Below are 23,360 nucleotides of genomic sequence, written 5' to 3'. Positions count from 1 at the left end.
TTCCCTCCTAGCTTCCAAACTTCCACAGCAATACCATCTATTCCTAAAGACTTTCCTGCATATTGGTTATGCATCACTATGTTTTATCTCATCTCCTCCTATCCTAAATGTTAGTAATTGAATCTTATCTACCTCTAACCTTGACATACTTAATTCTTCCATAAACTTTTCCATTTGTACCTTTTCTTGATTTCGTTATTTCTCTGCTTTATAGAGATTTTCATAAAATTTCCAAGATATTTTTAGTACCTCTAGAGAATTGATTATCTTCCTTGTTATAGGCTGTCTAAGCTTGGCGACCACCCTTTCTACTTTCTGTTGCCTGAGTCATCCTAAAGGTTTTTGTGCTCTGGAGTTATTAAAAAAACAGTTGCTTAACAGCAGTCTTTAATAATTGTCCATATTACTGAGGTATTCTTTTATTTTATTTTCTTTTGCATTCTGCATTTGCTTTTATTCTGTGAGATTCCCCCAATTCTGCAATACTTTAACATTTGGCAGTTCCTGTAAATAATTCTTGTTACTTCTTAACCCTACCTCTCTCCCTTTCATTTCACCCTATTTTTAAACTCCATTTTAATTTTATCCCGCTGTGTAGCTGCATTTTCAGAAGATATTAACAACCTTTCCTAATACCTCCCAAGTAAGTTCCACCAGCCATTCCTTAAATTACTCTCTTTTTAACAGGTAGGTAGGAATGTGCCAGTATCTCATTTTTATTTCATTATACTGAATTTTTATTTGGTTATTATTGGCGCATGATTTGAAGTAGTTTTTGAATGCATGTCAGAACTTCATATTTCACAGGAGGATGTGCATTTAATTTCATTTCTGTCTCGCCCAGCCTAGATTTGTACTTTGGGGAATATGCAAATTCACTCTGAACTCCTACATCTGAATTCACATCTTTCATGCCAAATATCAAATTCCGTTCCCCCTACTAGTAATATTATCTGATGAAAGCTGATTATTTATCCCAGAGTTTTCTTAAGCTCCATTATAGCAGTTTTAGGTGAAATATAAATACATGCCAGTGTACTTCTTCTCCCTTGCCAGTAGTCCATTAGTCCAACAAGTTTCCCGTTATCTTTTTTTACCACTTCTGTCACTGTTGGAGCTCCTATTGCAATTAATGTAAGTACTCCCCTTTTCCTGTGTCCCAGATGAATGACCACCCTGAAGTCCTTTCTTTATCAAATTCACATGCTCAGTTCTTTCCAAGTGTATCTCCTTGTAGCATAGCTATTTCCACTCTGCATTTTAATATAGTTCACTACTCTTTCTTTTTTGTCTGTATCTGTGAGACCATTCACATATAAAGAAAATATAGAAAGTGTGTCAAAGGAAAAATATATATAAAAAAATGATCAAAACACGGTAGGTTCAGGTTAAGGCACTTTAATCTTGCAGCAAGGAGACAAAAACGTGCTAATACAGAGTTTGTCTAACCAGAAACAGGAAATACTTTCATTTTTATACATTCTCTAACTTGTCATGGCCTACCAAGCTGACATAATAGATTACCACCTTTCTCATCATCATCTGTTGACCATCATTCCCATGAATTTCTGCTGATTTATCAATTTTTATGTGAAACTTCCTGAGGAAAACAACATGGCCTTGATTACTCCCAGTTAGATACATGTTATGTTACCATTCAAGGTACTATGGCTAATTCAAGCACAATGCTAGCAGTTCATTTATCTAATAATCCTTTGTCTACTTTATCTCTAAGTTTTTGCAGCTGCACATGTTCTCATGCTTCGAACAGAGCTGATTGTCTAAAATCATTACATTTACAGAATATAGTATTGTTCATTCATTCGTTCCTGACCTAGCAGATAAGCACCTGCTTCTCAAGTACATTTCCAAAAGGCATAAACATGAATATTGCTGTGCTAGCAGTTACTAGGTCAGAGGGCAACTTGCAAGTTTCAGAAAGCATACTACAGTTTTCAAAAAGCATCTTTTTCAGTCTCATATGAAACTCAATTTATATATAACACAGTGCATGAAAAATAAAATGAAAAGTGTATTAAATCATTTGATTATTAATTGGCATTAAGCATACACACATTGATACATATTTTTCTAACATTTCTCTCCTGTTAATACTTTTTAATTCTATTTTCAAAAAGAATAAACAGCTTGCTTCTTTTCCTAACCTCTTCCATTCAGGATTTGCAGTTAAGAAAGTCATTCATTTTAAACTTTTATGAAAGTGTTTCACATTCTAGCAGCTCTTCAAATTCAGTACTTTGATACATAGTCTCAGATACTGATATATCTATGAATTCTTTGATTAATTTCTTCATGCAGGGGATTCCACAACAAACACACACTCCTATTAGGAGTAATCCTACCCCAATGGCAATCAATATATTCATTAGGATGGAACCCCACCCCCCAAATACATTCTGGAAAAAGTCTGTCAGAGGGTTTGGGCCTGGTTTGGTCATGGCCGACACTTGCTGAATCACCTCGAGATGATCGTTAATTTCATGCTGATGATCAGGAATAAATGCACAGCATTCTTCTTTGATTAAAGCGCACGTCCCACCCCTCGCCGCTAGGGTGAAGTCAAGAGCCATTCGGTTTTGGAGTACTACAGTTCTCATGGCATTCAGTTCATCAGTTATCAGTTCAAGAGCAGAAAAAGTCGCATTACTCATTACTTCGAGAAGTTTTGACAGTTTTCGCAGCTCCCATATCGATTTAACTGCACCATATGCAGGTACTATACCTGCCCAGGATATGACAGCATCACTCAAGTCCATGTGCACAAGTTTGGTTCCCACATTACGATGGTCTTTCCAGCCCACTTCAATCTGTCCCACTGGATTCTCAGGTTTCTAAACAGTCTTTTTGGTCACATCTCGGGTATTTCGAATGTTTCCCTCAGGCAAAACTGCAGTGTGTCGGATGGCCGGGACCAGGTACCCCAAAAAACAACTGCCAGACCAATTCTCAGGTAACCATTTATATACTTTTTTACCACACACAAAATAACAGTCCTCTACTTTAGTTGTTACTTTGTTACGAAATGACTGCCCTGCATGAAACATTTTCCTATCTATTACAGATAACTGTTTAAAAAGTACAGGATTACGTTGTAGCTTATCAAGAGTCTTATGCATAGATTTTAAAAATGAGTCATAATCTGTACTACAAGATCCACTTAAATCGTTTGGTTTTCTATAACATTTATACTGTACTGTGACATTACACTTACTCCGTCCCACTTGGATGGTGTCATTTTTGTAAAAACATACAATTCCTTTTTGTGTTACAGGCAAATACAGTGCTACCTTATCATGTGCTTTAATAGCAACTGTGTCAAAAACAGATTTTCCCAGGTCTCATTGACCCCTAGGGGGCTAGCAGCCATCAATAAACCCCCGTATGCTGTTGGTATGGCCGTACAGACCCAGCAGTTCGAAACATTAAAAGTCTCAGAATACACACGTGCAATTGCCTGATAAGTGTTAAAGTTCGGATGCCAGTCTATGTTTGGTTCATTACGTCTAATCAGTTCAACTTTTGTGACAGGAAAAAGGCGTGGCCACAACAAAAAGAACAGTGTGATTAGCATAGCTATCAAAATGATCATACAAGTTTTCTGAGGTTGCTCAATGTTTCTATTCACTCTGTACCTGGCCATTGTACAACAGTGACAAAGTTTTTGTTCAATTCAAAGTTCTTAACCAGTTTACAGTGCGTTAAATGAATCCAGGAAGCTCGCTCCACGATCTTGACTGCAGTGGGTGTTGACAGTAGTACCTGGTACGGTCCTTCCCACTTCGGAGAACTCCAATTCTTTCGCTTCACAATCTTCACCCAGACCCAGGTGCCTGGGGCTACTGGTGCTTCCGATTTCGGTTGTTCTTTATCTGAAACAGAATTTAACTGCAAAAGTTTGTTATTCAAAAATCGCCTCATATACCCTGCAAGTGAACTGTCAGCCTCTTGCTCTGCAGACATGAGAGGTTTCCACTGAGGTGTGTAATATGCCCTCCCAAACAAAATTTCAAAATGAGTTAATCCCTTTGCATTTGGAACAGTTCTCATGCTCAACAGTGCTAAAGGCAAACAGTGCACCCAGTTCTTCTGTGTCTCGCTCATCAACTTCCTAAGCTTGTTCTTCAACACCCCATTATGCCTCTCTACTAACCCTGCAGATTGGGGGTGGTAAGCACAGTGATTTTTTAACGATATTCCAAAATAACGACTAAGTTGCTGTACTGTTTGGTTCACGAAATGTGTACCGTTATCACTATAAATCTTTTCCGGTATGCCAAATCTGGGTATAATTTCTTTAACAAGGACCTTTGCAACAGTAGCTGCATCTGGATTTTTAGTTGGAAAAGCTTCTACCCATTTGGAAAACATATATATATAATGATAAGGCAATACTTTTTATTCTCGCATTTATTAAATTTTATGAAATCCATACAAATAGTATGAAACGGATACGGTGGTGTAGGGAAACTCCCTTGCTTAGTCTTCAATGCCCCTTGTGCGTGATGCTTATTACAAACATGGCATGCTGCACAGAAATTTTTTGTGTAATTTGTAAATCTATAGGTTGTAAACACTCGATTCACTAACTGTACCATCCTCCCTGTTGAGACATGGCTCTGCCCATGGCTCAACAAAGCTGCATATTTAAACAAGTTAGATGGCAAAATTGTTTTTTTTTCCTTGGAGATGTACAGTCCCTTTTCAAGGATTGCTCCTCGTTTTATCCACTTCTGTTTTTCTACATTTGTAGTAAGTGTCTGCATTGTTTTAACATTTCTAAATCTAAAGTCTCAGAGGGTTGTAATTCCTCACTCAAAAGAAAGGCTTCTGAGGCTGAAGCTGCTTGCTTCGCAGCTGTATCAGCCCGCGCATTACCTTTTGAAATCTTATCCTGTTGCTTGGTATGAGCTACGCATTTGCAAATAGCTACTTTTTGAGGTAACTGAATAGAGTCTAATAAATCTAAAATGAACTGCGCATGATTAATTGGTTTACCAGTAGATGTTATCATTCCTCTATTTTTCCACTGCTGTGCAAAAACATGTACAGTAGAAAAAGCATACTGACTGTCAGTATAAATGTTCACTTTCTTACCTTTTGCTAAGGTACATGCCCTTGTCAAGGCAATCAACTCTGCCATTTGTGCAGATAAATTGTGTGGTAAAGATTTTGCTTCTAAAGTTTCAGTATCAGAAACGACTGCATACCCCACTAGAATCTGCCCTGTAGGACCCCTCCTGCACGAGCCGTCCACATAGTATGTCACCTCGGCATCATCCAAGGGAACATCCGTAAGGTCTTGTCTAGGTAATGTCTTTTGCTCACTCTCCTGCAGGCAGCAGTGCGGCTTGCCATCTGCAGGGGCTGGGAGCAAGGTTGACGGATTCAAAGTTGTGCATCATTCAATTGTCATATGAGGTTGGCTCAACAGTATAGTCATACAGGAAAGATGTCTAGCAGGAGAAAGATATGCTACTTTTTCTTGCAGTAAAATAATTGCGACTGCATGAGGCACTCTCAATATGAGAGGGTGGAATAACACTACTGAGGCCGAAGCCTGTACTGCCATTGCAGCTGCAACTACTGCTTGTACACAGTGGGGCAGGGACCGCGCCACTGGGTCTAACTGTGATGAATAGTAAGCTATGGGGCGTTCCTTGTCCCCATGTTGCTGTGTCAATACTGATGTCATATAACCCTGCTTACAGTCTACAGTTTGAAAAAATTGCTTATGATAGTTTGGTAATTTTAAAACTAAGGATGATGCTATCAGTTGTTTCAGCTTGCAGAAAGCTGCTTCTGCTTTTGGTGTCCATTGTAATAAATCCTGTGCTGCCATTGGCTTTTTGAATATCAAATTGGCCAGTGGAGCAGATTCCAAAGCATAATTTGGTATCTAGCTTTGACAAAAATTAGTAGTTTCCAGGAAGGACATTATTTTCTTTTTGGTAGTTGGTTTAGGTGCCTGTAATATTGCTGTTTTTTTATCTTTGTCTAATATTCTACCTTCCTTGGATATTACATATCCCAAGTACTTAACTTGTTTTCTCCAAAGTTGTAGTTTGTTCTTGTTTACTTTGTGACCTTGAGTAGCTAAAAACTGTAATAATGCTATAGTGTCCTCTTTGCATTCTTGCTGGGTGGGGGCTGCCAGCAGAATGTCGTCTACATAAAGTAAAATCTGACTTCCTCTCGGTGGGATAAATCCCGCCAGGTTGCTTGCCATTTCTTGTGCAAATATTGTTGGACTTTCACAATATCCCTGTGGTAATCTTGTATATGTATACCGCTTTCCCTGAAATGTAAATGCAAACCAATATTGGCTATCAAGGTGTATCGGTATCGAGAAAAATGCATTACTAATATCTACCACAGAAAAATATTTTTGCTGAGGCTTTAAATCATTCAGTAAGGTGTGTGGGTCTGGCACCGTCGGTGCCCTGGGTATAACTGCATTATTTACAGCTTGTAAATCTTGGACCATACGCCATTCCCCGTTTGCTTTTTTGACAGGAAATAAGGGTGTATTACATGGTGAATCAGGAGATTCTATTAAGACTCCTTCCTTAAGTAAGGCTGCTATTATAGGTTTGATTTTTATCTCTGCATCCTTTCTTAAGGGATTCTGTCTTTTCTGGGGCCTAAATGCTGACTTTGGCGTAATAGTAACTGGTCCTGCAGTTCGTATAAGTCCTACATCTGATTTTCCTGTTGACCAGAGAATGTCTGGTATGCTTTGCAAGGCTTTTTTCTCTTTTTTTAATAAGAGTAATACTCAGCTATTCTCACTAGCCTGTGAGTGCACAGCTGGGTGTGTCTGTGTTATCCAATTCAGTTTCTGTTTTTGTACTCCTTGTTCGGAGAGTTTAATTTTGTCTGCTTTTCCCACCTTGTGACTTTTTCACCTAAGTCTGCCCATTTCAAATTTCTATTTTTAGTTAAGCTAACATGTGGCAATCGATTAGATTTGTAAAGTGCTAAAAATTCCTGGGGCAATGAACAGCTTACTACACTGTTTCCTTCTGTGTCCCAGTACAAGTTTCGTAATACTAGTCTGTTCGCATGGTTCTGAAACAATTCCTGCTCATAATCTTTATCAGGTCCTGGTCTATTACAGTAATATAGAGTACAATGCAACAAATGCTGTTTGTCACTGTCGAGGGAGGGGGACTTACTGATGGCTATGTTCATCAGTTCTTCGGTTACTGCCCCTGGACCAGTCGTAACTAAGTCCTGGCTGTACCAATAATATGTCTCACCCTCCGGTTGCACTACAAAAGTATCCATTTGTCGCTGTGCTTCCATACCCTGCATGGATGGAACTACGGCTATGCCAAATGTCTGCATTAAGTCTCTACCCAAAAGGTTTACTGGGCATTTTGCAGAAACTACAATTTTACTTCTCTGGGTCATCCCTGATACGGGGTCTGTTATTGCTATGTCATGGGAGAGTGGCTCCCGATACAGCTGTCCATTAGCTGCCTTCACTAGTATATAATCTGGTGATTCTGAATCTTCCGGTAATTTGGAAGGGTGTATCAGGGTCCGTGAAGCCCCTGAGTCACACAAAAATTTGACTTCCCTCCCCTCTACCAGAAGCGTCACTTCCGGTTTTGTATCTGCTAAGTATAGCTCTAGGCTCAATAAGGCTAAGTCCAAGATTTCATTTTCTTCAATGTCTGCAAATTCATGTACATCCTCTACCCCTTCTGTCACATCCTCTACCCTTGCTATCACATTTGCACTTGTCCTTTCCTGTTTATTTTCATTCAGTGATTCCTGACTATCATATAGTCATTCCTTATCTTCCTTATTTTCTGTAGTCACCTTCTTATTTAGCCTGCAATTCCTTGCTAAATGTCCTTTTTTCCCACATTTAAAACATTCACCTTTTTTCTTTCTTTCTTTAAAATCTTTTGATCGCTTGTCAGATTGCTTATTTCCCTGGGTATTTTTCTTACCCTTTCTCCCAGTTTGTACTACAAATACTTCTGACCCATCTTCTGCCGAAAATACTTGAGTTTTCTTTTACTTTTTACTATTAAAATGTCTCTCTGCATGTCTAGAATATTCAAGTAATGGCTGCAGTCTACTTGTACGATGATCTACCAGGTGCTTTGTAATAAAGCTGCTAATGGGAGTTATACTACCCTTCAAGAATGCATTCTTTAGCTGTTGTTCATATGGGGAGTCTTGTGTCTGGTTTTCTGGTATCTGCATTCCGCAGTGGTTATTAAAACATTCTAACAGTCTAGCATAATATCTATCAACTGTTTCAACTTTTTGATGAATGCACTGATTAATGCAAGTCCAATCAGCCCTAGGCTTCCACTTTTCAGAGATTCGGTCTGTCAGACCTTTCACTCTGCCATCCAATTCTGCGTTAGTATGTGGGAGTGGTCTAAGCTGTGCGTCACGAGGATTCCAGTCGCCACTGATCATGTGCCAATCTGGACCTACAATTTGTCTAACTACTTTTTTTACTTCTCCATTCAAATGGTAACTTAATCTCATACCCTGTAAGTCTTCTAAAAATTTTCGAAAATTCACTTTCGGATGGGGAATTCCTTTTGTGGCTTTTCGGATATCTTCCGGTGTCCACGGTCTATAAACTAAAAGAGTCGGATCCTGTCCTGCCAGAGGATTTGGTACTTCTATGAGTGGACATATCTCTTCTTTACTTATAGCCTGTGATTTTCTAATTATTTCGCATAATTCAATCTCCCTCCTCAAGTCGCGTGTTCGAGACCTTGTCTCGATAGGATCCCTGACAAATGGTTTTGATGCTGTAGAAACAGCTGGATATAGCGGAGGTGGATCAGCTTGTCCACTCGCTTCATATTTTGGTAAGGGAAGCGGAGCGGGCGAAGGAGGGGCCGTTGCTATTACCAAGTTATTGTCTTCTTTGTCTAAGAACATCGTTTTTGAATTCTTTATTTTCTGTTCCCTGCGATTTGCTTCCTCAAGCCACCTATGTGCCTGAGGGACTCCTAATTGTCGTTGCTTTTTTAATTGACCTTTTGTGTCTGTTTTTAGTTGCCTGACCAGTTTAATAAGTGCGAGTTTATCTAAATTACCATCGAATTTATACTTATCAACCCATTTTGTATAATACTTAACATTGTCGGCATGCTGTAATTGCATATACGTCGCGTCTTCAGTTAGGGGCGGGTCTCGGGAGCTTTTCGTACACTGATTTCCCATTGTTGCCTTAGCTAAGCAGTAAATTGTTACGTAACCCGTTTTATCACATGGTACCACAGCTCTATACCTTTTCATAGTTTATCTAGAATAACTGCCTACCTATTCTGTTTCCCTGATCTATGACAAAAACAGTAACCCCTTTTTCTGTCCCTGATCTGCACAAACAGTTCTGTAATTAGTCCCTGATCTTAAAACAGAAATAAGGTAATTCCTCCTTACCTGACCCTCCGTGAGTAGATCCACCGGATCGTTGACTCGTCCTCCAATCCCAGATCAGAAACAGTGGCTGGCCTCTTTCGAACGACAATTCAGTCGGAGGTCTTTCAAAACAGAAGAGCCGATTTGGCCTCTTCTCCGTACGGATGCATGCCACCGGGCCCAATTCTGACCTAGGCCTAGAGCGAGAGGTACTTTCCGGTCCGAAGGACCAAACTGTCAAAGGAAAAATATACTTTAAAAATTATCAAAACACGGTAGGTTCAGGTTAAGGCACTTTAATCTTGCAGCAAGAAGACAAAAACGTGCTAATACAGAGTTTGTCTAACCAGAAACAGGAAATACTTTCATTTTTATACGTTCTCTAACTTGTCATGGCCTACCAAGCTGACGTAACAGATTACCACCTTTCTCATCATCTGTTGACCATCATTCCCATGAATTTCTGCTGATTTATCAATTTTTATGTGAAACTTCCTGAGGAAAACAACATGACCTTGATTACTCCCAGTTAGATACATGTTATGTTACCATTCAAGGTACTATGGCTAATTCAAGCACAATGCTAGCAGTTCATTTCTCTAATAATCCTTTGTCTACTTTATCTCTAAGTTACTGCAGCTGCACATGTTCTCATGCTTCGAACAGAGCTGATTGTCTAAAATCATTACATTTACAGAATATAGTATTGTTCATTCATTCGTTCCTGACCTAGCAGATAAGCACCTGCTTCTCAAGTACATTTCCAAAAGGCATAAACATGAATATTGCTGTGCTAGCAGTTACTAGGTCAGAGGGCAACTTGCAAGTTTCAGAAAGCATACTACAGTTTTCAAAAAGCATCTTTTTCAGTCTCATATGAAACTCAATTTATATATAACAGTGCATGAAAAATAGAATGAAAAGCGTATTAAATCATTTGATTATTAATTGGCATTAAGCATACACACATTGATACATATTTTTCTAACAAAGTGTCATTATCTTAAGAAGTTATTTCCCACCTGTTATGTGTAACAGCATTTTTAAATGTGTAATTTCAGCTTTTCTGTTACATATATACACTAATGTTTGGCAGGTTGATCTTTTATACATTTGTTTCCTGTCATATCCATTTAAACCTATGTCACATCTTACAAAACATTTTAGTTAAAACCTTCAAACAAAAAAACACATACCTAGAACACCCCTAAACCTATTAACTTAATACTAACACACAGAAACTTTGTACATCTTCAGATATTGAGGTTTAATCCTCCTAATAGGAACAATTGTCCCAGACTGACAACCACACTCGCAGACTTGGATTAACCTATAAAAGGCAAGGTACACCCTGTGCTTCTACTTCCACTGAGTGCTGTCTGTTTTTGTCTTATCTTTTTATTCCTCTACCAGATTAGAAAAGCACTTGAATGCTTTCAGAAAACATGATCTCCTAGCCATTGAAAGAAAGCCAGTGATAGAAAGAAGTACCATTACCCCTTATCAGATTGCCTCGATAGAGACATGAGAACCAGATACAGATTTGCCTGTACTATAAGCATTTGTTTATCTGCCATCCAGTTTCTGCAAAAAGAATAAATAGTCTCACCAAAATGCAGGTAAACAGTAATTTAAGAAGAAATGGCAAGGGGGTTCCAGAAAGAAGCATTGAACCTCTCAAAAACAGGGACATTGCAACAAGGCTGAATGATTATTCAAGAGACTTTGTGACCCCTCTCCCACCCTGGCCCCTTTTTCTTCCAGAACGTCTGAATCTAATTTTTTTCTTTGGCAACGGATAGTTTCAAACAAATGGGTTTTGAAGATTATTCATCAAGATTACAGATGGCAGTGGGAGGAAATTGCGTCTTTCCAGAGTAGTCATTCCTGATCCTGCAGATTAGACTTTTGTTTCCACCTTTCTTCATTACTTGCTGTCCCAGGGAGTAATGGAACCAGTTCCTCCTTCCAAGGTGGAGAAGGGTTTTTATTCAAGGAAGTTCTTAGTACCAAAGAAAGAACATGCTTAGAGTCAAGTTTTGAATACTTTCCTAAATTTGCATGTGATAGTGCCCAGATTCAAAATGATGTCACTTCACATCCTGTTACCTCTTCCTCTTCAACGTTTTCTAGTAACACATGACTTAAAAGATGCTTCTCACAGCCCTATTCATCCAGACTTCTTTCATTTCTTAAGATTTTGTGTCTGGATCACATTATCAGTTCTCTGCCTTACCCTTAGGACTATCCAGTGCACCAAGACTGTTCACAAAGTGTCTATCTCTTCTTACAGCTCATTGCAGGCTACAGGGTACCCACATTTTTCCATGTTTAAATAACTTGCTTTTCTTTGCAGTGTATTGTTCAAAGTGTCAAAAGTCTGTCTCTTGAGTGAAAGATCTCTTATCGAAGTTGGGATTACAGGGAAACATTCAAAAATCTGTCTTTACTCCTTCACACAGGATTATTTTCCTAGGATGTCAGCTAGACACCTGAGTTCAAAGAGCTTTTCTTCCACAGGAAAAATAGATCTGTGTCAAGATGTATTTCTAAGGTTTTCCACTCAAACATTAGTCAGTGTGAGAGAGTACCTCAAGATTTGGGGTTTCATAGCTTATACGATGTTCATGATACCCCTGGCAAGAAAAATGCAGTGGTATCTGAAGTCTATCCTGTCCTAGGACCAGCACCCTTTGTCTTTTCATGTCCTAGTGCTGGAGTTTGTCAGAGAAGTCGTTTGGTAGAGAAAACATATGTCCTTAAGTCCAGGTCTACCCTTCTCCCTTCTTACTCCAAAGCAGTCAATCACTACAGATGTTGCAGACTTTGCTTGGGGACTAGTTTTAGGAGGGAGAAAAGTGTGGAGGTGGTGGAATATCAAGGACAGGCCCAAGCACATAAATATCAGTGAGATGCATGCCCTGCTCAAGGCACTCAACTCTCTGAATCATCTATGACTTCCTTGACCTCTTCAAGTTGTTACAGACAATACTACAGTCATGTGATACATCAGCAAGCAGGGGGAACCAGGTTGTCGACTAAGCATGTTAGCTTGTGATTTAGCTTCACAGCACAGTCTCACTGCACATGCATCCTACATTCTCTGAGTAAAACTGTGAGGTAGACGGGCTGAGCAGTACCAGGGCAGACTCTCAGTAATGAAAACTAGATCAGGGAGTCTTCCATGATTTTATCCACCAGTGGGAACTCCTTAGTAGACCTCTTTGCCTCCTGTCTGAACAATCAACTGCCAAGTTTTTGTTACAAATACAAGAAGGCCTAGAAGACTGATGCATGTCCAAGGAAAAGAAAATGTATGTTCCTGTGTGCTTTTCTACCCTTTCCATTAATATCCAGGGTAATTATGAAGATTCAGAAGGAATCCCCCAAGATCATTGTGGTGACTACCTTCTAGCCCAGGCAACCATGGTTTCCCTTCTTTTCGAAATGGCCAGGAGCACTTACCACAAGCTTCCTCACTGAATGAATCTACGCACACAAGAACATTGGTGTTTGACACACCCTAACATCAGTCAACTTCAGTTAACTGCCTGGATGATAGGATCTTAATTCCTTTTAGGCATCTATTTACTGAAGTCATTCAGCAGGTACTAATAGAGGCAAGAAAACCTCCTACTAGAAAATCACATATTAGCAAATAGAAAGGTTTTCTAGTTGGTGTCAGCAACATAACCAGCACCCATTCAGGGCTAGTTGTTCTCTGGTTTTACAATATTTGTCTGAATTACTTGTGATGCCCATGCACTGGCCCAGTAATCAAGGAGCCTCAATCCTCTCCACTAGCACCAGTGAGGGGCGTCCACATTGGGAGGATAACAAGTACACACATAGTAAAGTACAATTTCCCTTAAGAGCACACAGAGATCACAGTCAGTCTGGGGCTGGTTTCTCCCTTTCTTTCCAGATCCCTAATAAGACTCCCCACTGGCACAGCTATAGGGTACAGATCTCAGCCGAGTGGTAAAGCCAAAACGTCCAGCACCCTGTCTGTCCAACCAGTGCTTCGTGTCCCAGCCCAAGTAGCTGACACACACTTTGAGATATGAATTATGTACACACACACAGACACTCCGGGGGAAGGCTGGCACAGGTTCCCCAGCTCTGCCCCCTTCTGCCCAGACTATAAGGTAGCACCGACTGCCACCAACCACCCTTATCAGCTACTGTAAAGGCCCTTACCAAAGAGTGTCCAATTCTGCTGTGCAATGTTATTATCCAATTGGTAAGTGTGACTAACACTTGAAGGCTATTTAGGAGTGGCCTATACAATGTCACCAAATACATGCAAGTACTCTTAAGAGCTTAAATATCTCTATATACAAACCTGCCACAGTTAAAAAGTTTAAAATATTTAATAATAAATAATAAAAACACAAGACACTACTTGTCAATTCAACACAGTGATAACAGAGAGTTAAGAAATCACAGGAAAATACTTTAAAACAATATTGTAGGACAGTCTGACATAAATATAGAAAACAGCTAGACTAATCTGGCTATATTTCTATCTATCTCTAAGAAAAATACTAAGATCTAAATAACTTTACTTACAGAGCAAGGCACAGTGCTGGTGAGTTGTTAACAGGTCTGAAGACAAATACAAAATGCTAACCTTACTTTCTGAGATAGCCCTTAAATTGGTAATACACATTACTGCTAAGTCATTTCAGATTACATAATTACGTTCCCAGGCTTGCAGAACTTAAAGTTTAACATTTCTTTTTGTAATCTGCACCTGCCAGGAAGTCACAGCAATAAAAGACACTTTACATGTGAAACCTAGTAATTATCTTTGCCTTAAAACAATAGAAAGAATTTTTAGCCGTAGATATCCTGTCTCTGAGCTTGACATCAAACAGTTGTAAAATCCTTTACTTATCAGCTTTCTTACAGCAAGGTGCACTAGTGTTACATTTTTGAAGCTCAGAACATAACACCGTTTTCTTACATCTGTGAAACAAGCCTGTGATCATATTAATATTTACAAGGGCATAGAATTGTTTACAGAATTATATCTAGCTAGGCCGGCAGCCCCCCAGTTTTTCATATTACTATCCTGTGGCCTTTCTTATTCCTCGCTCAGGGTTCATTTGTCTGCCATTTTAGCATGTCTGCTCATGGATCCTCCTGTTTCATTGCTGCCTCATGTTAAAATGTTTTTGAAAGAGATTTTGCAAAAGAGGCCTCCAAGCAAACCAAGGGCCCCTCATTGGGATTTTAATTTTGGGAAGCAAAAACTTGTTCCATTTGAACCAGCTAACCTAGCTGACTTAAGGTTCTTAACATGGAAGACAGTTTTACTGGTTGCTCTGACCTTTGCAAGAATATCTGAGTTGCAAGCTTTTTATGGTGAGTCAATCCTATGTCATTTTCCTCAGGAACAGTATTTCTTTGAGAACTAATGCTTCTTGTATGCCTAAAGGGGTATCCAAATATATTTTAAGCCAAACTATCCATTTCCGTGTTTTCTTTCCTGAGCCGAAAAATGAGGGCGAGGATACACCATACCTTGGATTTCCACAGACAGTTCAGGTATCTTTTACAGAACTAAATCTTTTAGATCTTTGGATTAATTGTTCCTTTCTTGTAAAAGTAAGAACAGATAACCTGAGTCAAAACAGACTATTTCCAAGTGATTGTCAGAAACTATTAATGTGAAGTTGTTCAATCTCACCGTTCATTCTTACACATGGGTTCGGAGCTGATCCCTCGGCTCCGAGTCAGCCGCTTTCACAAGCTCCAGGTTTTAGAGTAGCGCAAGGCCAAGTCCCTATCCCATGATGCTCTATGCCTCACCTCAGATCTAGTTTGCCACTGCAACAGATCGAAGGTAGAGAGTGGAGCTCGGGCCAGTATTACTATTTTCAATTTTTTATTAGATAGTTTACTTAGATTTTTTCACATATATCTGTGTGTTTCTTGGCTAGTTAGCCTTAGTTTTTGTTTAGGCATAGGTAGAGAGTGGAGCTCGGGCCAGTATTACTATTTTCAATTTTTTATTAGATAGTTTACTTAGATTTTTTCACATATATCTGTGTGTTTCTTGGCTAGTTAGCCTTAGTTTTTGTTTAGGCATTGTCCTTATTCTCCTTTGACGAGTTTCGTCTTTATAGAGCGGCTGCTCTTAGGCCCTTCTTGGCCGTTTTTGGGTTTCTTCCTTATCATGCTTTAAAAAAAGTTTAAAAAGTTTTACAGTTTAAAAGTTTAGAAGTTTTAAAGTTTAAAATTTTTGAAGAGTTTAGGTTGATAGTTATAGCGTTTCTTAGTGTGTGTGTGTGTGTGTGTGTGTGTGTGTGTGTGTGTGTGTGTTTAATAGTTTTCAACTTTTTGGATTGGTCTCTGTTTGTCTAGAGGGGTGTTCTGTCTAGACAGTTTATATATAGATAACTTAGACATATACTGTATGTTTCTTTGGATTATTGCGGATAAAGAAAAAGAGAAACAAAAGTCTGGATTTAAGAAGTGCCCTAAGTGTGGGCAGAAAATGTCAGTCACAGATCTGCATGTCAGTTGTGTGTACTGTTTGGGAGCAGTCCATTTCCAGGAGGAATGCTCCATTTGCCATTCTTTTAACAGCAGGGTCTTGCTGGAGCGCAGGAGAAAACTGGTAGAAAGGGGTTTGCTAAAGCCAGATTTACAAGAATCGCTGGACAAGGCCAACCAGACTTCAAAATCTTCGAAGGGATCGAAATCTTCGAAAGCTTGACACTTGCTGAGAAGGTGCGGTCACCAGTTCTGCTGTCCTCGGAACTGAGCACCAAGCTTGTTTTTCGGAGCCGGTCCCCGGTATTGGAACCGGTCTCCGAAACTTTGAAATCATCCATTTTACAGTCGGTGGCTTCATCGTTCCCTTCAACTCGTTCTTCGAGGAGCCTCTCCGATGTGGATGTGGACTGAGTGGTACAGAGGCTTCTCGAGAATCCGGCACTAGCTAAATTATTGGTTTCGGCCCAACCGGTTCAGAGCCGAAGACTGTTTTGCCTACTGTGTCTACTCCTCCTCTGAGCCGAGCCGGGCCGGGGGAGATGGAACTGATTATTGTGGAACCTTCAGAGCCGAGGCCGGTTCCAGTGCCATCGGCTCCATCAACTCAGACTACTTCTGTGCCGTTTGAGGAATCTGGGAGCCGACACTCTCTGGTCGGCTCCGGGGGGGAGTCGAACCGATGGGTCGGTTCCGATCCTTCCGCTCGGTGCTTCGGCACAGATGAGCTTGGCTCCTTCCTCTGGGTCGGTGCCCACTGTGTCGGCGCCAGGGAGGATGCCATTTTCTTCGGAACCGGCTACTTCCTCATGTCAGAGCAGTAGAGCCTTTGATGCCATGAGGAGAGTTATGTCTTCCAAGACTCCCACTTCATCAGGGCCTTCCTCCTCCTCCCCAGAAGTGCCGCTTTCTACCTCTACATCACAGGTCCCTGTAAAGCGTCGAGACCCAGAGCCTCAGGTAGCCCCATTGGGTGACCCATGTTCTACTGAGACTTCACCAGAAGCTCCCACTGATGAGGTTCCCAGAAGAAGCTTTGCAAGAGGAGACATTTAGACTCCCCACAGGAGTCTGTCACATAAGACACCAACTTAGAGGAGTCAGAATGGTCCCCACGGTCCCCCTCGGAGGATATCTCCTTTGCTGATATCCTTGAAGTCCTGAAACAGACAGACTGGCAATCCGTTAGCCCTACTGATGATGAGTAGGTGCTTCTGATGGCTTTTTGGGTCTCAACCCTCCACCTCCTAGGTGACTCCACCCTTCGATGAACTAATGGAGTTGGTTGCTCGAAGGGCGTGGGAGTCTCTTGATACTGTGGAATCTGTCCCTCGGAGGCCCAACAAGTTTATTACATTGCCACAAGACAAAATGTTCCTTACCAAGGGAGTGCCAGTTGATGCCATGGTGGTGGTGGCGGCCACCAAGAAAGAAATGTCTGAAACCTCTTCTACTGTCCATCCTCCTAATAGAGATTCCAGGATTATGGACAGATATGGGAAATGCATTATTAGTTCAGTGACTTTTGCTATGCGATTGCTCAACTATTTGACACATTTTACCCGTCTTCAAAGAGATCTCCTAAAAGAGCTTGGAGATTTTCTACAGAGTATTACAGCTGAAGGCATTCCTGATAAGGTGACATCCCAGCTCAATACCCTTAATTCCATAGTTAACTCGTCCATGCGGCTCATTTCATATGCAGCCAATGGTTCAAGTCGGGCAGTGGGTTCAGCAATAACTCTTCGGAGACATTCCTGGAAGCGCTTATGCTCCTTTGCGGTAGCCTTCAAGTCTTCTTTCGTTAATACCCCATTTGATGGCTCGTTTCTTTTCGGGCCTAAAATCAAGGAGACCCTCACTAGGTGTGAACAAGATGGAAAGACTGTATTTGCCGTAGGAGTCTGTTTTTCCACCCCTACTAGACCTTACCCCAAAGGGCAAAAGGGAGGAAAAATGTGGTTCCGGAAGTCCCAAGGAGCTTTTCAGAACGCACATAGTGAACCCCCCTCCAGGGGCAGAGGAGGTGGCAATAATGGAAGATGCCGCCCAGGTGGTAGAGGGGGTCCGCAAAACCAGGGCGATGGGGATCAGTTCTTTGGCAAGCCCTACCAGCGCTCCTGAAAGGAGGCCCGATTGTCCTACTCTGGAGACAGTAGGGGTCGCTTGTCTTTGTATCCAGATGCCTGGCTAGAAATTACAAAAGATTCTTGGGTACAAAGAATTGTTACCAGAGGTTATGTCATTCTGTTCTCAGAACCCGTCCTGTACGAAAGAAAATCCCAGATGTTCCACCCAGTCGCAGGGATCAAGCAGCCATAGATATTCAAAGGCTGCAGGAAAAGAGAGTCATCCAGCCAGTCCCAGCAGACCAAATAGGATCCGGAACCTACTCCAGATTCTTTTTAGTTCCAAAGAAAACAGGGGACTGGAAGACCATCTTGGACCTCAACAGGCTCAACACCTTTGTAAAGGAGAAGTTCCGGATGGTCACGCTTCAGTCGATTCTTCAGTTTCTAGGATCGAGAGATTGGATGTCCGCTATAGATCTCAAGGATGCGTACTATCATATCAAAATGGCCAGACTATCCAGAGATCGCTTGTGTTTCCAGCTGGGAGCCAGTCAATATCAGTTCCGAGCACTGCCCTTTGGTCTCACCACAGCCCCCAGAATGTTTAACAAATGCATGGCAGTGGTTACGGCTCACCTGAGGCATCTAGGATTCAGAGTGTTTCCGTATCTGGACAACTGGCTCCTCTCCGCCACCTCTAGGCATCAACTACTTCAATCCAGGGATCACACTCTCCATCTGTGCTCTCAGTTAGGAATAACTGTAAATTTCGACAAGTCTGCATTATCACATCGCAGCGTATCTCCTTTGTTGGAGCAGACTTAGATACCACCACCGCCATGGTAAAATTTCCACTGGACAGAATAGTCACACTTAGACAACAGGTATCAGACATTCTGATGAGCAAAAAAGTACCAGCGTGTTGAAACTACTAGGTACTATGGCAGCAACGCTCATAGCAGTTCCTCTGGGACGTATGCACATGAGAATACTTCAGTGGTTACTCTTCACCCAGTGGTCTTACCAACAACTTCCGATGTCATTCTTGATAATGATTACAGATTCATGCAGAAAGGATCTTCAGTGGTGGTTGACCAGCCATCATGTAACAGTAGGTCACCCATTTGTTCTTCCCTCGCCATGCCACTGTGACCACGGACACTTCTCTGATATGGTGGGGGGGGGGGCTTTTTCAGGGAAGAATAGCCAAAGGCACCTGGTCAGAGACATAGTTGCAGTTGCACATCAGTGTTCTGGAGATGAGAGTGGTACTTCTGGCATTGCAGTATTTCCGTGACTCTCTCCCTCTGGGAACAATTGTGATTCAGACCGACAACATGTCAGTGGCCTGGTATATCAACAAGCAAGGGGGAACAAGTCTTACCCCTTATGTCGAGAGGCCCTGAGAGTTTGGCAGTGAGCTGTATCCACTGGGCACTTTCTGATAGCAATGCACATCCCAGGGAAATCCAACGTGATCGTGGACAAACTGAGCAGAGCCATTCTGATGCCGCACAGTTGGTCCCTCAAAGATGAAGTTGCAGAGATAATTTTCCACAGATGGAGCCAGCCTCGCTGTGATCTGTTTGCATCCCCTAGGAATGCCAAATGTAGAAGCTACTTTGCCCTGAATCCCCCACCAGAGGAGAACCCAAGGGATTCACTTGTACACGCTTGGACCCTGGGACTCCTATATGCTTTTCCACCAATTCCCCTGATTCCAAAATTTTTGCAGAAAGCCAAAGCCCTGGGGAGGACTGTAATTCTAATAGCCCCGTTTTGGCCTCGACAGATTTGGTTCCCCTTCCTTCGACTCTACCAACTAGAGGAACCTTGGATTCTGGACCCAGTTCCAGAAGGTGCTGCAGCTGCCACCATACGAGTTCAGTTGGCTGCAATTTCAAATTTTCACCTCGGATCGGAAGTGTCTAATCTAATGTCTCACAGATTATGTAGTGCCTTCTTAAAAGGTACCATACATGTTAGACCGCCAGTTAGACAGCCTTTTACTCCCTGGAATCTGAATTTTGTTTTATCAAGGATTATTCTTCCTCCATTTGAGCCTGCATCATCCTGCCAACTAAAATTTCTGTCTTGGAAAACCATCTTCTTGGTAGCCATTACATCAGCACGTAGAGTGTCCGAACTTCAGGCCGTATCTATCAAATCCCCATATTTGATTTTTCACCCCAACAGAGTGTCACTGAGGACTAACCCTTCCTTCCTTCCAAAGGTATGTTTGGAGGCTAATCTGAACCAAACTATTGAACTCCCAACTTTCTTCAGTAACTATTCCAACAAGTTGGAGTATATGTTGAATAAACTTGATGTTCACAGTCAATTTAGATTCTATTTGGATAGAACAAAAGAATATAGAAAATCAGAACAACTTTTTGTTTCTCATGCTGACACCAAGAAAGGGCTACCAGTATCAAAAGTTACTCTTTCCAAATGGTTGACTGATTGCATAAAATTCACATATTCCTCCGTGACTCAACCGTTAGAACATAGCATGAAAGCGCATTCCACTAGGGCTGTTTCTAATTCTTCAGCTTATATGGCTAGGCTGCCTTTGGACACTATGTGCAGCTGCCACTTGGTCTAAGCCTCATACCTTCATTACACATCACAAAGTAGATAGGGCCTCCAGGGACAGGGCTTCCTTTGGTTCCACTGTCCTCAGGAATATACTCCCGTGAGCCACCCAGGATAAATGGTGCTTGGGACGCTGCCCATGTGTAAGAATGAACGGCAAGATTGAACAACTTCACATAAAGAAGTTATGTACTTACCACAGCATTCCATGTGAGTTGTTCATCTCGCCTTCATTCTTACATTCCCACCCGCCTTCCCCCTCCAAGCTTATCGAAGAACGACTAAGAGTTTTTGCGGTCTGGTGGGTCTTGTTCTATGGTTTCTTACTCCGGCTGGAGTAATGTTTGTGTTTATTATGTTATACATGTAGGGATCAGCAAACTAGATATGAGGTGAGGCAGAGAGCATCATGGGATAGGGACTTGGCCTCGAGCTACTCTAAAACTTTGAGCTTGTGAAAGCGTCCGACTCGGAGCCAAGGGATTGGCTTTGAACCCATGTGTAAGAATGAAGGTGAGATGAACAACCCACATGGAATGTTATGGTAAGTACATAACTTCTTTTTTTTTTTTTTGTTATAGTCACCGTAAAACTATTCCAGGCATTGTTAAGGGTCACTCTTCCAGGGCCTTCTCTTCATCTATGGCTTTTTGGAAACAGTTGTATACTAGATATGTCTAGAAGTCACTACTTGGTCCTTTGTGCATTCTTTTACAAAGCACTATAGGATTAATTTCTTCTCTTGGTCCAGGCCAGGCTTTGATAAGACCATTCTCCAGGGGTTCCTGGACTTCTCTCTTTACACCTCAGAAGTGTAGTAAGCTACGGTAATCTACCTGTATAGCTAAGGCTACTGCAGCAGTGATCAGTATGATGAAGACACTGTAGTTGTATAAGTAAGCTTACAGTAATGATGGATGTTCTAATGATCACTGCTGCAGTAGCTGCTCCCTCCCCTCACCCCCCTTGTTTTTTTTTTTTGCTGTGTTTTTTAATGCCAAAGTGTTGACATTTATTTTTGTTCCTAGGATTGACCTTTCAGAGCTCGGCCTCCCTCTTTCTTTTGGTAGGAAAGATCTGAAGGGCTTGGCACCCCAGCTTGTCTTTTACCCAACTCATTTCGAACTGCTTGACAGGTTAATTGCGTGAAAGGTGCCCTGAAGTTTTGGAAATTATCTGGCTGTTATATCCCTGGCAGGATATAACCCATATAGCTAAGGCTACAGTAGCAGTGATCATTCAAACATCTGCTGTTAGTATAAGTTTTCTCACACAACTGTACTTTCTGTGCTTTAAAATAACTTTCACAAGTAAGTTAATCCTTGTAAATGACCTAACTTTCATCTTCATATTGATTACTTTTAGTAGGTGGTTTAGTACAACTACATACATTGTGAAAGGTTTTGAATGTAGATGTATGCCGATGATGGGTCTTATATTAGGTAGGTGAAGGAAGTTAATTCGTTTGTAAGAATGAAATATCAAGCTTGTGTGTCGCCAAGATTTTTGGAATTGTACACCAGCTTGTACACCAAAGTTTGTCACCTTCCAGAATGTACCCCTTCCCCTAAGTATATAAACCACCTTACCACTCCGTATAGTGCATGTTTGTGGTGAGAGTACTTTTTCAGTGTTGCTAAATATATGAAATAGTTCACCAAACAATTAAAAACAAAAAGCAAATTATGAATCTGATATAAGTGGTTTTCACTCAGCAATCATAGCCTCATTAGCTCAGTCAATATTGAGAAAATAGAGTACACTCTTTGACCCACTTGGAGCACATCTTGTGGTAGTAGGTAAACAATAGTGCTAGTCATATAGAGCAGTTTATTTGTGTGTATCTCACTGTGTCACATTAATGAGTTCTATGATATGATTTTTCCACAGTACTGAATAGCTATTCATTTTTCTTTGTAAGGATCTCACCACAAAATGTAGTGAAGAGGAAAAATCGCTGAGTGCCGAAACCTTCTCTAAAGTATCACTGACAAATTTACGGAGGTCAGCAGTTCCTGATCTAGCTTCCGATTTGGGGATGAACATATTTAAAAAGGTAGGAAACAGAAAACAGATGTTCTACTGTTAATTTTTTTTTCACAGCAGTATAAGTTATTGAGCTTACATGTAAAGTTCTATACTGTTTTAATAAAACTGATTGCTTGCATCAGCTAATTATCAATACATTCATTTTGAGAAAAGGAATACAGATACATTTAAACTGCATTCTCAGTGCTGACTACATAGTAGAGTGTGAAATTAAACTAGACAGTTTGTGATTTTAGAGAAAATGCATAAACCATGTAGAAAGTACCAGTGATACAGCAGCGATTATATTGCCTTTTAAAATTACTGTTTTGACCTTATAAAAATAGCTTAACTGAGTATAAGCTACTCTACTGTGTAATGGAAGTTTTTTTTTGTAATGTTCTGATATTCAGGTTTACTTTTCTAGTGTAGTTAGTAAATATTCAGTAGAAGAAACGCTGAAGCTGTTATGTGTGCTCTTCATTTATTTATTTTATTGTTTTTAAATAAAGGCTCTTGACATTTGAGTTTCCTGTATTCTGACAGAAGGTTAGGGGCATTACAGTGGTGCAGTGGTTAGTGTTGCTGGCTCACAGAACTTAATTCTTTGGTTTAGTTCCTGCACGCTGGAGTCCTCTTCAGAGTTTGCATGTGATTTACTTTCCCGTCCGTATTTCAAAGACACACATGTAGGTCAGTTGGTGATTTTTTTTCTGATATTCACCACATGTAATGGTA

The 23,360-nt window shown here is 40.8% G+C and overlaps 1 protein-coding gene across 1 annotated transcript in view; it reads left to right on the top strand.

The window, feature by feature from the left end:
• UNC80 (unc-80 homolog, NALCN channel complex subunit) overlaps positions 1-23,360 on the top strand; it is a 5,631,640-nt gene that overhangs the window by 737,707 nt on the left and 4,870,573 nt on the right. Inside the window, exon 9 of the mRNA XM_044060513.1 lies at positions 22,516-22,650. Coding sequence (XP_043916448.1) covers positions 22,516-22,650 — 135 coding nt within the window. The remainder of the gene's footprint in view (positions 1-22,515; positions 22,651-23,360) is intronic.

The sequence above is a fragment of the Protopterus annectens genome, chromosome 2.part0 (genome assembly GCF_019279795.1).
Source record: "Protopterus annectens isolate FY-2018-M chromosome 2.part0, PAN1.0, whole genome shotgun sequence".
Classification (NCBI taxonomy): domain Eukaryota; kingdom Metazoa; phylum Chordata; order Ceratodontiformes; family Protopteridae; genus Protopterus; species Protopterus annectens.
The sequence above is the reverse complement of the archived record's forward strand: the minus strand, read 5'-3'. Positions and strand labels throughout refer to the sequence as shown.